The 16781-nt window shown below is 43.0% G+C and overlaps 1 protein-coding gene across 1 annotated transcript in view; it reads left to right on the forward strand.

Moving 5' to 3' along the window:
• The first annotated feature begins 866 nt into the window (after positions 1-866).
• The window catches only part of LHCGR (luteinizing hormone/choriogonadotropin receptor), a 69351-nt gene continuing 53436 nt past the window's right edge, over positions 867-16781 (forward strand). The window contains exon 1 of the mRNA XM_003309005.5: positions 867-1077. Within this exon, the coding sequence (XP_003309053.2) occupies positions 917-1077 (161 nt within the window). The 5' untranslated portion in view covers positions 867-916. The remainder of the gene's footprint in view (positions 1078-16781) is intronic.

The raw sequence follows: 16781 nt of genomic DNA on the forward strand, positions 1-16781 counted from the left end.
GGTGGTAGGTGATAGACATGAGTTCCAGGTTTCACTACTTTAAAACCGTGTGACTTCAGGGAAGCCACATACCTCTTGGGACATTTTTCTCATCGCAAACACCCTGCTAGTTCAATGTGGAGCTTAAACATGATGTGAGGCAGAGCACCTGTTACAAGGTCTAGCCTATCCTGGGCCTTCTATGGGGCAGCTGCTACCAGTATTAGGCAGTTTCATTCATTCATTCAACAAATCTTTACTGAGGACTTACCATGTAGAAGCCAGAAGGAATACAAAAATAAATCTGAATTGGATTTTGCTCTCAAGGACCTCCCAATCTATAGAAGAGATATAGGACCAAGCCAAATAGCTATACCATAAATAAGAAAGCATTTACCACCAAGAGAAATTACTGGGGTAGTTGGGAGGATGGGCAAAGATTACTTGTAGAGTGGAGGGATTTGCTAAAAGAGAAGGGGAAAGGATTAGGGGTTGAGGATAAAAGAGAGGAAAAATGTCTGAGCTAGGCACTCTTACGCCTTCTGATGTGGGTATAGCGAGTATCCATCGGACCCTTTCACAAATCAAATAAAAGGGGTTCCGGGAAGCGTCACAACTCACTCAATTCAGAACTCCCCACCTCTAATCCAAAACATTTGCCATTAAATCTCTTTACCTCCTATAGCTAGGGCCATTTGCAGATGGTAGGGGACAAGACAGGGGAAAGTAGCAGGAAGGAGGTTATTGGGTCACTGGGCACTGTCGCAGGTCAAGGCAGAGCAGACTCAGCGGGGTGCGCGGTAAGAGGGGGAGGGCAGGGGCGGGCCGGCAGGGAAGGGTGTGTGGAAGGGCAGCCAAGGGGCGGGGAGAGGGGTGCGGGCCGCACTCAGAGGCCGTCCAAGACACTGGCAAGCCGCAGAAGCCCAGTTCGCCGGCCATGAAGCAGCGGTTCTCGGCGCTGCAGCTGCTGAAGCTGCTGCTGCTGCTGCAGCCGCCGCTGCCACGAGCGCTGCGCGAGGCGCTCTGCCCTGAGCCCTGCAACTGCGTGCCCGACGGCGCCCTGCGCTGCCCCGGCCCCACGGCCGGTCTCACTCGACTGTGAGTACACAGCGCTCCCGTCGCGGCCCCCTTGATGCAGGACCCTCCATCGCTCTATGCCACCTTCCCTCCCTACTCCTTTGGCCCCCTTTCCCTGGAAGCTTGGAGAAAAACGCTTTGCCCTATCAAATTTCCCCCACGTTTTAGGGTGATGAGAACCCAAAGCTTGGTGGTTGTTTTTACCACCCCATGCCTCTGAGAGCCCCAGCCCCATTCTTTATCCCTGGTTGGGGCAGTGGCCGGGGGAGTAGAACTATTCAGGAACCTCAGGGGAAGGCCTGCTCTCTGCCGCTGCTTGAAGGGAATATGGGTGTGACGCTCCTCAACTCCTCTGGCAGGGGTCTCTGCCAGAGAAGTCTTACCGGCCTTTGAGCCTCGGGCCAGCCACGTCAGGGAAGGTGAATGTGAGCTCTGGCACCCTGTGGTCCTCTAGGAATGGAGTGCTCAGGCCCTATGGCCAAGGGTGACCTAATCTGTCAACTGACTGCTGGCAGTCACACGGGCATCTTAGTGAGCATACAAGCCGGTGCTCCGCCGTGCCCAGATGTGCTTGAACTTCAGTCTCATGGTCTAATGGACCAAAGGCCCTGTGCCCTGCCGCTGGCACCCGCGCACCACCTCCACACTCACAGGCCTGATTGAGGGATTGTATACATCAGCAACCAGGGGGAGGGCGTTGTTTCTGGAGTAATGGGGTAAAGAGGAGAAGGGGAGCCTTTAGTACTAGACTATCAGGGTGTCATCAGGTCTCCTTTCTCCTATTTAGAAAAAAAAGTACCACATATTTTATAATACTATTTACATGAAATGTCCAGATAAACTGAAAGTAGATTAGTAGTTACCAGGGCTGGGGAGGCGGATGGGAGGGACAGTAGGTGACTACTAATCAGTGGGTATGGGCTTGGGGCGGGGGGGTGGTGAAATTTTTGTAAAATTAGATTGTAGAGACAGTTGCATGTGAACATATTAAAAACAATTGCATTGTCCACTTTAAATTCTATAGTGTAGGATTTACATCTCAATACACCTGTGAAAAGAGAAAAGGAAAGAAAAGAAAGGGAAAAAAAGACAAAAGACAAGAGTATCTAAAAGGCTGGTAGAGGTCTTGATCATGTCCTAACAATTAGAGATGACGGAATTCTGTGCTGGGGAAGGAAGGAGACCACCCCCTCTGCCATTTCCTTTGAGCCCCCAACAGTCTGTCACGGGCCGTTTCATAGAGGATACTCACCCTCCCTGCCAGGCCAGGCTTCTTCATGCGGAAAAGTTAAAGGCCTTCTGGGAATAATTGTGGTTGAGAGATACAGTTAAAGGGTTGAGGGGTTTATATTAATTAGTATCCATTAATTATCTTGTCAGGTCCATTCCCTGAAGGAATGGACCATGCTGATAGAATTTGTTTCAATCAATCCACAAATCCATGCAACAGGCCTTCCAATTTCCAGCCCTGGTCCGTCCCTGACAAGCATGCCATGTTGCTCTTAAGAATGACTGTACTACTAACAGACTTTCTCACTTGCCTGCTACTTATCGTACAGATTAGAAGAAACTGAGATCCAAGGAGAAGGAATAACTTGCTCAAGGTCTCACAGCTATTGAATAGCAATTCAGGATTTTATCTATTAATTATCTTTTTAAATTTGCTCATCTTTGTAAGAAAAACTACTGCTTTCTTAATAAAAGACACACACACACACACACACACACAGTTTCTCCAAAATTAGTACTGAGCAAAGAACTCCCACTGGGGGCATGAATGGGTGGGCCAAGTCCCAGTTCCTTTTCAATTCGGCTTTTCAGTAAGATCTCTCAAGGACTCCTGCTGCCACGTGCTGTTCTCAGGAGGGGACCCCCTTCCCTGGAAAAGGCTGAAGTAAATTTTTTTTAAAATCCCACTTTCTCCTGCTGCCTTTCAGCAGGGTTTCAAGAATCCTAGAACCCCTCAAAAATATCTGATAGGGCTGACTAGGTTTGGGGGTAGAGACCCTGAGCATCCACCACCAGGAACATCCTCTGCCAGTCATTTAGCCTCCTTAGCCAAGCGTGGTGACCCTCACAAGGTTTCATTTCCTGAGCACCAGATGGTTGAGAGATGCCCTCATCTTTCAAGAGATGCCCTTGTCACTCTGTGGAGGTTGAGCCTATGCAGGCCAAAACAGGGTAACTTTTGGCACAACATAGTGACACCAACTTCCATATGACAAGAGAGGTGCATGTTAAGCAAAGGGAGGGTTGTTACTTCAAGGCAATATTTCTCAAAGTATGGTCTTAGCCCAGCAGTATGAACATCACCTGGGAAATGTTAGACTGCATATTCTCAGGCCTCAGCCCCAACCTACTGAATCAGAAACTCCAGGGGTGGGGTCCAGCAGGCTACATGTTAACAAGCTCCTCAGGTGATTCTGATGCATACTGAAGTTTGAGAACCAAGGCACAGCTCTCCAGGGAGGTATCATCTTAGAGAGGAAAAAGTATATTTTAAAAGTCCTTGTGCCATACACTTCCCTTCCCCACCCCCCCCACCCCCCCCCCCCGCCAAAAACCGGCATAACACCTATTTATTGCAAAAAGGCATAAAATCAAAATCCTAAACCCAGAGGCAGACAGAAAATAAGCAGAATTGAGGGAAGTTTTTTTTTTCCTCAAAGAGGACTGCAGGAAGGAATCCATGGAGGACAGACTGAAGATACAGGGAATGAGGGAGGAATGTTAATTGTCAGATCTCAGTGGGGGTAGGAGGAGAGCATCAGTCTAACAACATGGGGGAAAGATTAACCTTAGAAAGAATAAGAAGTTTTGAGTCCTGAGGTAAGAAGACCTATGGGTAAAGGAATAACTCAATATTAAGACAAAGGACAGGAAAAGTGGACAGGTTCATACTGAAATCCTCTTTTCTTGATGATGAATGCATGAAATGATAAACAGTAATTATGAGACAGAAAACTGCTATGATGGCAAGTTATCAGTTCATAAAAAAAAAAAAAGAAAGCTTAAATTATGAGGTAAGTCTTCCAGGAGGAGAGGATGTGGTCTTGCACTACATTATCATAGACTTTGCCTCTGCAGAGAGAAGGGGAGCACTCCAAGTTCTCAGGGTTGGAGGAGGCAAGTACCGCAGAGCACCTTAGGATTCAGCATTAGTCCCTCAATAGATGTTAATTTATGCTTTAGTCATTTGGGGTCCTAGTAACCTTACCTTCTAAGACCTCCATCCGAAGTTCACTATTTGGTTTAAGAAGAAGAAAAAAAACAAGGTACATGGATTATAGCTGCTTACCACTGACAAGCCTGCTGCTTACAAATTTTGAAAATAGCATCGTTCAAATTTTTCCTCCCCTTTCATATTTTATGAAAAACATAGGTATTTAAAATCTAAAATGTGATACAAAAAATAACCTCCCACATTTCACTCATTTTAATTGGGGAAAAAATGAAAGAAAAAACTGATTTTAAAAATTTCCTTTCCTTTCTTATTAGTTCTAGGCAACTGGAAAGAGGAGAAAAAAATCTCACCTTGCCCATGGCTATATAAAGATCTTTGTCTCTATGACAACAGAAAGGTTGATCTGCTTGATATGGAAACAGCTTTTGAAAAATCTGTTAGTAAGAAAATGCTAATAATAATTATGGCAATTTATTTTTTGCATGTTGTACCTACTGAACAGAAATTAAACTTTTAGACTTTGTTGAAGACATAATCCAGAGGCCTTGGCAAGATATTGGCTTGGTACAAAAGTAATTGCCATTACTTTCAATGGCAAAAACCATGATTACTTTTGCACCAACCTAATGCAATGTTCATATCAATCCAGCATTACTCTTTCCTGACACCTTTCTTGAGTGTCTTCCTCTTCCTCTCACTTGCAGTGTAAATCAGGGTCCAAAACAGTGTTCAGTGCCGTAGTGTCTTCGAGAAGCGCACAATCTAAGTGGAAACACACCCCCAAGAGACTGGTATAGGTGTAGAGAGAAAGACAACAAGGCTCTAAGGAATTCACAGAATGAATTAATCACTATGAACTGAAGTCTCCAAGGGAAGGCTTCATGGGCCAAGTGTTAAGAAGCTGAACTGTGAAGAAGGAAAGAGGGGTCCTGGTGGAAGAACCACAGGTTAAAATCAACTAGAGATTCGTTGCTGAGAAGCAAGGAAGAAGGTTGAATAAATTCTTCCCAGGCTGGGGGGGAAATATTTCTTAAGAGAAGACATAAAGTTATTAGAGAGCTTTGATTACTCAGACGTTGTGCAAAAAGAAAAAAAATCCCAATATGTAGTTATTGACTAATAAGCTTTCAATTAAAGCCATTATTTGATGATTGGTTGCAAAGGCATTAAGTAAAAACCATGATTAGGAGTCACTTCCCCATGAAGCCTTCCCTGATGCCCACTGCCCCACCCCCACTCCACCTCCATCTTCCCCATCCACATACTCACTTCAATATCCTGGGCTTACATATATTTTTGTACATATCTCACCATAATGCAGCCATTTGTTCAACATGTGCCTCTTCTGCCAGAGCAGGTTTCTAAATCTTAGCAATATTGACAATTGACAATTGGGGCCAGATAATTCTTTGTTATGGGAGCTGTTTTGAACCTTGTAGAATGTTTTCCAGCATCCCTGGCCAGGAGCGCTGCCTTCCCAAATTGTGACAACCAAAAGTATCTCTAGACATTTGGCAAATGACCTCCGGAGGGGGCAGGGGGAAATTCCTCCCGACCCCTTGGTTTTGAATCATTGTGCTAGAGTAAGAACCACCTGAAGAAATGTCATTCAACTCAGGGATCCCAGAATTTCACATGTAGTATAATTAAAGTGTTACTGACTTTCATGATTAAACTGAGATAGCTGAATAGGAACAATTAACTCATGCAAAAAAGAAGCATGTCTACATCAGCTAGCATGTATTACAGCTAAATGTCATTTTTTAAATCTCTGTTTTAGAAAATGGGGAAGTGAGAAAATGCTATAGGTTCTGAAGGGAGTTATTTGTGTTATGTCAGCATCCAGGTCCTATAACAGAATTTGTAGGCTTCCAGTCTATCATTTGAATGGGAAATAGCAGACATATCAACTTCAGGGAAGCAAGACCTGAAGCTTACCTATATCAGTATATTCCATCTAGATTGTTTTCATTTTATTTTTTTAGACTCAGTAGGGAAAAATCAATCCCCAGCCCAAGATTCCTTAATAAAAACAAACTGAAAGCAAACAAAAACCACCAAGGCAGCCTGAATTGAGACAGATGGCCTCCTGGTGTAGCACACAAGGTAACAGCCCCCAGGAAAGAACCCACAGACAGAAAGAAGACTACCACACTCTTGCAAGCAAGACAGCTTGGCCCTACCCTCAGCTTTCCTAAATCTGGGCCAGCCAAAAAATCTCAGAATTAAGAAAGTTTATGTCCCACCTCCCTAGCCTACCCTCACCACCACCACAACCACCCCTAAAGAAACAAAGGCCCAAGGTTGAGGTTAATCTGGAACCTTAGTTCTGACTCAGCTCTCCCAGCCATGCCTTCAAGGCAACTCTTAAACCTGACCTTGCTGATACACAGACCCCTCGGGAGAAGCTCAGGAAGGACTAGATTTTATTTGTTTAAAAATCACCCTGCTGGGGAAAGTGAATGATAGCCCCTAGCAAGACACTAAAAAACAAGCAACAGAGTTCCCAAAATCTCAACACAAGTGTAGAGCCAAAAGGTTCACACACAGATCTCTTTGGCATTGGACCCAGCTCCCTCCTTGGAGAGCAGTAAATCCTTGGGTTTTTCTTCTTCTTTTTTTTTTTTTAATTTCAAAAGCAGTAAATCAGATTAATTCAGGGCTCCAGTTCTGCTCTTTTGCCCACCTCTATCTTCTTCCTAAGCCCCTCAGTTGGCTTCTTTTCATGTCTTGAAATGAGGCAACAAAGGTCTCTTTCCAAAATATAATCTCCCAGAGTGGCTACACCAAATGTTGTCTTGGCCATGTGTAATTCTGATCTTATACTTGAGGTTTTAAAGCCAGTTGAGTCACAGTGGTGAAGAGAAGCCCTGCTGCTCACTTCCACAGCTGAGAGGGCTGGCTCCATGGGAGCATATGTGCTTTGTTCCAGCAGCTCCCCTTGGCTGCAGAAAAATCATATTTAATGCAGATTTTAGCAAATTCCCACCCAGCTTTTTTTCTTATGAAAGGAATTAAAATAATCCCTCCCACCAGGCAGGTGGGCTTTCTGACTTGGTGGGCAGCTTCTAGCTGCTTCTCCACAGGGTCCTCATTTACTCCCAGCTTCTGCCTCACTGGAAGATGACACCACCTCCTGGCAAACCACTCACAGCTGCTCTCTATGTGGCCCTGAACCTCAGTTCCTTAATGCCACCTCAGCCAAATTCAGAAAAGTACAATTTATAAACAAAACTCAACTTTCAGAATGAAGATTTAATCCCTTGCTGCTGTTACATTTGTCCTTGACTCTGATGTAATGAGGTTACGCTACTCCTGGGTTCCTAATTGCACCTCATGAGTAGCAGCAGACAGCATTTCTGAGCCCACAGAGGTGGGGATGCTGTGGTGTGACAGGGTAGGGTCCAATGCAGTCCCCAAATTATTCAAACTGATCAACAGGACAGACTGGGCAGAACTGGGTTCTAGCACCAGGTCCCCTTTTTCTAATTTGTGCTGTAGGTATTGGCTCAATGATAAAATCTCTTTGCTGTCTGTAAAAGGGACATGATGATTCCTGTCCCTGAGTGGGACCAGATATAGTGAAGATAAATGAGACAAAAAAAAACCAAAAGTATGGAAATAAAGTTTTCACATAGCTACAAGGTATTATTGTAATAATCTGATGATGCAGAGAAGACTAAAAAACCCACAGCCCATATGTGAGGTTGAACAGTAAATATCTATCATCCAAGGGGCAAGCCTGATGGAACAGTTTTGTTCCTGGGAGGTGTTAATTAGAGAAAATGACCCACTAGGTCTTCTCAACCTGGAAAGTGAATAAGTTAGAATCCCAAAATAGCAGAGCTCATTATTGCCTTGAGTCTAATTTCTGGCCTTTTCAGCCCAAACTTAGCTGCCCCTGACACATACCTCCTAATACCTGATTATTGGCTGTTTTTGGTCCTGTCTGCCCAGCTAAAGCATCCAAGCCCATTCTGGATCTTTTCCTCCCACCTTTCCCCATCCCTAAGCCTCAGACTGGACACACAGAAAGCCTTCAGGTGAGACTTGTTGGCCACTCAGGAAATACGTACTGAAATGTACAAGATAGCATGCAGGATCCAAAAATACCATCTCTGCCCTCCAGGAGCTTATAGTCTTCCAGATGTAGAAGAGGTATCTTCTTCTCAAATGACTACAGGGAAATGGAGAATGTGATAAATGCTAGATAAAGGTTATAAACAAGATAGGAGTTCAGAGCAGGGAATCATCTCTTCTAGCCAGAGTAACAAAGAGGCCTCAGAGGAAGTGTCATCTGAACTTCCTCTGAGTGTTTTAAGGCTCATTCTCTATAGAGGCAGCTGGACTAACATGGTTATCCCCTAAGCTCATTTCTGGCCAGCTTAGAGAGACCACTGAGGAATCGCTATTCAAAGCCTTCGGTCCTCTCACTGAGCACCAACATATGCCCTGTGTTATGGACTGTCCACAGAATAGTGGATTACTTCAACCTGGAAACCTTGGGTGGGGCTCTGGGTAAGTCTTTTTTCATTTGCAAGCACCAGAAATCAATTCTGACCATTTTAATCATAAGAGATTAACTTAATAGAAGGATAAGAAGGTAGAAGTATGCTGTGAAGATGTAAGGAGAATATCTGGCATCTTAGCAAAAGGAGCTCAGGGAGCTTTTCCCTAGATTTACAAGGAGTCGGTTCCAAAAACGACTCCTCTCTGTCCCTCTTTTATAAATTTCAAATTCCCAAAAAGAGAATCTGACTGACCCAAGCACACCCAGCATAGAATCGATCTGCTCAGTCAGCAAGATTCTTCCACCATAATGTGGCGAGCTCTGAGGTACTTCCAGAGAAGGGCGCATTTTTGATACAGGCAACCTCATAATGGTTGCTACCAGAGGGGATAAGTTAGTAAAAAGTGAAGGCACACAGGCCGGTAATTTCAGGCACTTCAAACCCATTCTCAGGCACAGTGGCTCACGCCTGTAATCCCAACACTTCTGGAGGCTGAGGCAGGTGGATCACTTGAGGTCAGGAGTTTGAGACCAGCCTGGCCAACATGGTGAAACATTGTCTCTACTAAAAAATACCAAAAAATTAGCCAGGCATGGTGGTGCTTGCCTGTAGTCCCAGCTACTTGGGAGGCTGAGGTAGGAGAATCCCTTGAACCAGGAGACAGAGGTTGCAGTGAACCGAGATCGCACCACTGCCCTCCAGGCTCCGCAACAGAGCGAGACTCTGCCTCATAAAAAGAAAAAAAAAAGTAAAAGAAAAAATAATAATAAATAAAAGTATGCAGTATATCAGTTGCAACCAACTTTTACACATTTGCTTTAAAAAAAGTTTTTAAGTGTTGGGAAAGAGGGGCTTTTAATGAAAGAGCTTCCTGAAGCATATCTGCAATGTCACTGCCTTGGCAACATAATATTCTCAGCTCCTGAAAAATATTTTCAAGAAATCATTACAGGTGAGGCAGACATTCCCCAGGGAGAACCCAACATGTAGTTTTATTTACCAGAGTTATTCTTGTCATGTTATATTATTGCTAGACAAATTCTAGTTTAAGGAGATAGAGATTGGGTTATTTTGCTTTGTTTCTTTAGAAAATGTTAAATGGGTTTTGAGTAAGGACTTAGATATACTTACCATTTTCCTCTGAGGCTTTGTATTTTTAATTTACTTGTTGCACAAATGACATGAAAAATCCATTATCCAGGAATCTTCTTAACATCTTGGTTCACATGATAAGACATAAACTCCTCACACCATCTTGGGTGCTGCGGAATGGGTGTCTTAGAGGAGAGTCACTCAAATTGCATTTTCCAATGGGAAAGTTTCAACTGACTGATCATTAAAACAATCAATGCTCAAATGCAAAATCTGCAGAGTGGCTCTCTAGAGTTGAAATATTTAATTGAAGGTTGTTCTTTATCACTTCTTAAAAAGGCTATCAGAAGAGTCCTAAAAGAGATATCAGAGCCCAAAAGAAAGATACCAATTGAGAGTATTTATTATCCCTCTCAGTTGTCCTAATCAGAGGAAAGTCAAGATTTAGGAATAAGCCATAGGCATGCTATAGACTTAAAAGTGACTGACCCATGACAAACAGAAGAATCAATTCCTAAGTAGGGAACCTATCCACCCCTACCCCCTGCCAAGGAAATAGAGATGTCATTAAATGTAGCCTAGGTGGCCTAAATCTTTCACAGTAAGCAGCTGTGAATTATTAATAAAAATACTTATTGAGTCTTCATATTGTACTGCATGCTATATTAGTATTATGTAAACATAGATTTTTTAGATTATACACACTTTATAGATGTGAAATGAAATTTTGATTTGAACCCAGGCTGGCTCCAGAGTGTGCGCTCTTAACTACCACACTGTGGGACTTCAAGAGAGAAAGCAAGTGCCACTGGTGATGAAAATCCTTTCCATAGAGTATGTAGTACCTGAGACGCACCTTTTTTTTCTTTTAATTTTTAATTTTTTATTTATTTATTATTATTATACTTTAAGTTTTAGGGTACATGTGCACAACATGCAGGTTAGTTACATATGTATACATGTGCCATGCTGGTGCGCTGCACCCACTAACTCGTCATCTAGCATTAGGTATATCTCCCAACGCTATCCCTCCCCCCTCCCCCCACCCCACAACAGTTCCCGGAGTGTGATGTTCACCTTCCTGTGTCCATGTGTTCTCATTGTTCAATTCCCACCTATGAGTGAGAATATGCGGTGTTTGGTTTTTTGTTCTTGCGATAGTTTACTGAGAATGATGATTTCCAATTTCCATCCATGTCCCTACAAAGGACGTGAACTCATCATTTTTTATGGCTGCATGGTATTCCATGGTGTATATGTGCCACATTTTCTTAATCCAGTCTATCATTGTTGGACATTTGGCTTGGTTCCAAGTCTTTGCTATTGTGAATAATGCCGCAATAAATATATGTGTGCATGTGTCTTTATAGCGGCATGATTTATAGTCCTTTGGGTATATACCCAGTAATGGGATGGCTGGGTCAAATGGTATTTCTAATTCTAGATCCGTGAGGAATCGCCACACTGACTTCCACAATGGTTGAACTAGTTTACAGTCCCACCAACAGTGTAAAAGTGTTCCTATTTCTCCACATCCTCTCCAGCATCTGTTGTTTCCTGACTTTTTAATGATCGCCATTCTAACTGGTGTGAGATGGTATCTCATTGTGGTTTTGATTTGCATTTCTCTGATGGCCAGTGATGGTGAGCATTTTTTCATGTGTTTTTTGGCTGCATAAATGTCTTCTTTTGAGAAGGGTCTGTTCATGTCCTTCGCCCACTTTTTGATGGGGTTGTTTGTTTTTTTCCTGTAAATTTGTTTGAGTTCATTGTAGATTCTGGATATTAGCCCTTTGTCAGATGAGTAGGTTGTGAAAATTTTCTCCCATTTTGTAGGTTGCCTGTTCCCTCTGATGGTAGTTTCTTTTGCTGTGCGGAAGCTCTTTAGTTTAATTGGATCCCATTTGTCAATTTTGGCTTTTGTTGCCATTGCTTTTGGTGTTTTAGACATGAAGTCCTTGCACATGCCTATGTCCTGAATGGTAATGCCTGGGTGTTCTTCTAGGGTTTTTATGGTTTTAGGTCTAACGTTTAAGTCTTTAATCCATCTTGAATTGATTTTTGTATAAGGTGTAAGGGATCCAGTTTCAGCTTTCTACATATGGCTAGCCAGTTTTCCCAGCACCATTTATTAAATAGGGAATCCTTTCCCCATTGCTTGTTTTCCTCAGGTTTGTCAAAGATCAGATAGTTGTAGATATGCGGTGTTATTTCTGAGGGCTCTGTTCTGTTCCATTGATCTATATCTCTGTTTTGGTACCAGTACCATGCTGTTTTGGTTACTGTAGCCTTGTAGTATAGTTTGAAGTCAGGTAGTGTGATGCCTCCAGCTTTGTTCTTTTGGCTTAGGATTGACTTGGCGATGTGGGCTCTTTTTTGGTTCCATATGAACTTTAAAGTAGTTTTTTCCAATTCTGTGAAGAAAGTCATTGGTAGCTTGATGGGGATGGCATTGAATCTGTAAATTACCTTGGGCAGTATGGCCATTTTCACGATATTGATTCTTCCTACCCATGAGCATGGAATGTTCTTCCATTTGTTTGTATCCTCTTTTATTTCCTTGAGCAGTGGTTTGTAGTTCTCCTTAAAGAGGTCCTTCACATCCCTTATAAGTTGGATTCCTAGGTATTTTATTCTCTTTGAAGCAATTGTGAATGGGAGTTCACTCATGATTTGGCTCTCTGTTTGTCTGTTGTTGGTGTATAAGAATGCTTGTGATTTTTGTACATTGATTTTGTATCCTGAGACTTTGCTGAAGTTGCTTATCAGCTTAAGGAGATTTTGGGCTGAGACAATGGGGTTTTCTAGATATACAATCACGTCGTCTGGAAACAGGGACAATTTGACTTCCTCTTTTCCTAATTGAATACCCTTTATTTCCTTCTCCTGCCTAATTGCCCTGGCCAGAACTTCCAACACTATGCTGAATAGGAGTGGTGAGAGAGGGCATCCCTGTCTTGTGCCAGTATTCAAAGGGAATGCTTCCAGTTTTTGCCCATTCAGTATGATATTGGCTGTGGGTTTGTCATAGATAGCTCTTATTATTTTGAAATACGTCCCATCAATACCTAATTTATTGAGAGTTTTTAGCATGAAGGGTTGTTGAATTTTGTCAAAGGCCTTTTCTGCATCTATTGAGATAATCATGTGGGTTTTGTCTTTGGTTCTGTTTATATGCTGGATTACATTTATTGATTTGCATGTGTTGAACCACCCTTGCATCCCAGGGATGAAGCCCACTTGATCATGGTGGATAAGCTTTTTGATGTGCTGCTGGATTTGGTTTGCCAGCATTTTATTGAGGATTTTTGCATCAATGTTCATCAAGGATATTGGTCTAAAATTCTCTTTTTTGGTTGTGTCTCTGCCCAGCTTTGGTATCAGGATGATGCTGGCCTCATAAAATGAGTTAGGGAGGATTCCTTCTTTTCTATTGATTGGAATAGTTTCAGAAGGAATGGTACCAGTTCCTCCTTGTACCTCTGGTAGAATTCAGCTGTGAATCCATCTGGTCCTGGACTCTTTTTGGTTGGTAAGCTATTGATTATTGCCACAATTTCAGATCCTGTTATTGGTCTATTCAGAGATTCAACTTCTTCCTGGTTTAGTCTTGAAAGAGTGTATGTGTCAAGGAATTTATCCATTTCTTCTAGATTTTCTAGTTTATTTGCGTAGAGGTGTTTGTAGTATTCTCTGATGGTAGTTTGTATTTCTGTGGGATCGGTGGTGATATCCCCTTTATCATTTTTTATTGCGTCTATTGGATTCTTCTCTCTTTTTTTCTTTATTAGTCTTGCTAGCAGTTTATCAATTTTGTTGATCCTTTCAAAAAACCAGCTCCTGGATTCATTAATTTTTTGAAGGGTTTTTTGTGTCTCTATTTCCTTCAGGTCTGCTCTGATTTTAGTTATTTCTTGCCTTCTGCTAGCTTTTGAATGTGTTTGCTCTTGCTTTTCTAGTTCTTTTCATTGTTATGTTAGGGTGTCCATTTTGGATCTTTCCTGCTTTCTCTTGTGGGCATTTAGTGCTAAAAATTTCCCTCTACACACTGCTTTGAATGCGTCCCAGAGATTCTGGTATGTTGTGTCTTTGTTCTCGTTGGTTTCAAAGAACATCTTTATTTCTGCCTTCATTTTGTTATGTACCCAGTAGTCATTCAGGAGCAGGTTGTTCAGTTTCCATGTAGTTGAGCGGTTTTGAGTGAGATTCTTAATCCTGAGTTCTAGTTTGATTGCACTGTGGTCTGAGAGATAGTTTGTTATAATTTCTGTTCTTTTACATTTGCTGAGGAGAGCTTTACTTCCAACTATGTGGTCAATTTTGGAATAGGTGTGGTGTGGTGCTGAAAAAAATGTATATTCTGTTGATTTGGGGTGGAGAGTTCTGTAGATGTCTATTAGGTCTGCTTGGTGCAGAGCTGAGTTCAATTCCTGGGCATCCTTGCTGACTTTCTGGCTCATTGATCTGTCTAATGTTGACAGTGGGGTGTTAAAGTCTCCCATTATTAATGTGTGGGAGTCTAAGTCTCTTTGTAGGTCACTCAGGACTTGCTTTATGAATCTGGGTGCTCCTGAATTGGGTCCATATATATTTAGGATAGTTAGCTCTTCTTGTTGAATTGATCCCTTTACCATTATGTAATGGCCTTTTTTGTCTCTTTTGATCTTTGTTGGTTTAAAGTCTGTTTTATCAGAGACTAGGATTGCAACCCCTGCCTTTTTTTGTTTTCCATTGGCTTGGTAGATCTTCCTCCATCCTTTTATTTTGAACCTATGTGTGTCTCTGCACGTGAGATGGGTTTCCTGAATACAGCACACTGATGGGTCTTGACTCTTTATCCAATTTGCCAGTCTGTGTCTTTTAATTGGAGCATTTAGTCCATTTACATTTAAAGTTAATATTGTTATGTGTGAATTTGATCCTGTCATTATGATGTTAGCTGGTGATTTTGCTCGTCAGTTGATGCAGTTTCTTCCTAGTCTCGATGGTCTTTACATTTTGGCATGATTTTGCAGCGGCTGGTACCGGTTGTTCCTTTCCATGTTTAGCGCTTCCTTCAGGAGCTCTTTTAGGGCAGGCCTGGTGGTGACAAAATCTCTCAGCATTTGCTTGTCTGTAAAGTATTTTATTTCTCCTTCACTTAAGAAGCTTAGTTTGGCTGGATATGAAATTCTGGGTTGAAAATTCTTTTCTTTAAGAATGTTGAATATTGGCCCCCACTCTCTTCTGGCTTGTAGAGTTTCTGCCGAGAGATCTGCTGTTAGTCTGATGGGCTTCCCTTTGAGGGTAACCTGACCTTTCTCTCTGGCTGTCCTTAACACTTTTTCTTTCATTTCAACTTTGGTGAATCTGACAATTATGTGTCTTGGAGTTGCTCTTCTCAAGGAGTATCTTTGTGGCATTCTCTGTATTTCCTGAATCTGAATGTTGGCCTGCCTTGCTCGATTGGGGAAGTTCTCCTGGATAATATCCTGCAGAGTGTTTTCCAACTGGGTTCCATTCTCCCCGTCACTTTCAGGTACACCAATCAGACGTAGATTTGGTCTTTTCACATAGTCCCATATTTCTTGGAGGCTTTGCTCATTTCTTTTTATTCTTTTTTTCTCTAAACTTCCCTTCTCACTTCATTTCATTCATTTCATCTTCCATCGCTGATACCCTTTCTTCCAGTTGATCGCATCGGCTCCTGAGGCTTCTGCATTCTTCACGTAGTTCTCGAGCCTTGGTTTTCAGCTCCATCAGCTCTTTTAAGCACTTCTCTGTATTGGTTATTCTAGTTATACATTCTTCTAAATTTTTTTCAAAGTTTTCAACTTCTTTGCCCTTGGTTTGAATGTCCTCCTGTAGCTCGGAGTAATTTGATCGTCTGAAGCCTTCTTCTCTCAGCTTGTCAAAGTCATTCTCTGTCAGCTTTGTTCCGTTGCTGGTGAGGAACTGCGTTCCTTTGGAGGAGGAGAGGCACTCTGCTTTTTAGAGTTTCCAGTTTTTCTGCTCTGTTTTTTCCCCATCTTTGTGGTTTTATCTACTTTTGGTCTTTGATGATGGTGATGTACAGATGGGTTTTTGGTGTGGATGTCCTTTCTGTTTGTTAGTTTTCCTTCTAACAGACAGGACCCTCAGCTGCAGGTCTGTTGGAGTACCCGGCCATGTGAGGTGTCAGTCTGCCCCTACTGGGGGGTGCCTCCCAGTTAGGCTGCTCGGGGGTCAGGGGTCAGGGACCCACTTGAGGAGGCAGTCTGCCTGTTCTCAGATCTCCAGCTGCGTGCTGTGAGAACCACTGCTCTCTTCAAAGCTGTCAGACAGGGACATTTAAGTCTGCAGAGGTTACTGCTGTCTTTTTGTTTGTCTGTGCCCTGCCCCTAGAGGTGGAGCCTACAGAGGCAGGCAGGACTTCTTGAGCTGTGGTGGGCTCCACCCAGTTCGAGCTTCCTGGCTGCTTTGTTTACCTAAGCAAGCCTGGGCAATGGCAGGCGCCCCTCCCCCAGCCTGGCTGCCGCCTTGCAGTTTGATCTCAGACTGCTGTGCTAGCAACAAGTGAGACTCCATGGGCGTAGGACTCTCTGAGCCAGGTGTGGGATATAATCTCCTGGTGCACCATTTTTTAAGCCCATCGGAAAAGAGCAGTATTCGGGTGGGAGTGACCCGATTTTCCAGGTGCCGTCTGTCACCCCTTTCTTTGACTAGGAAAGGGAACTCCCTGACCCCTTGCGCTTCCCGAGTGAGGCGATGCCTCGCCCTGCTTTGGCTCGCGCATGGTGCACGCACCCACTGACCTGTGCCCACTGTCTGGCACTCCCTAGTGAGATGAACCCGGTACCTCAGATGGAAATGCAGAAATCACCCGTCTTCTGCGTTGCTCACGCTGGGAGCTGTAGACTGGAGCTGTTCCTATTCGGCCATCTTTCTCAAATTGTCGGACCTTTTTTTTTTAATTATAC

This window comes from Pan troglodytes, chromosome 12 (genome assembly GCF_028858775.2).
Source record: "Pan troglodytes isolate AG18354 chromosome 12, NHGRI_mPanTro3-v2.0_pri, whole genome shotgun sequence".
In the NCBI taxonomy this organism is placed as follows: Eukaryota; Metazoa; Chordata; class Mammalia; order Primates; family Hominidae; genus Pan; species Pan troglodytes.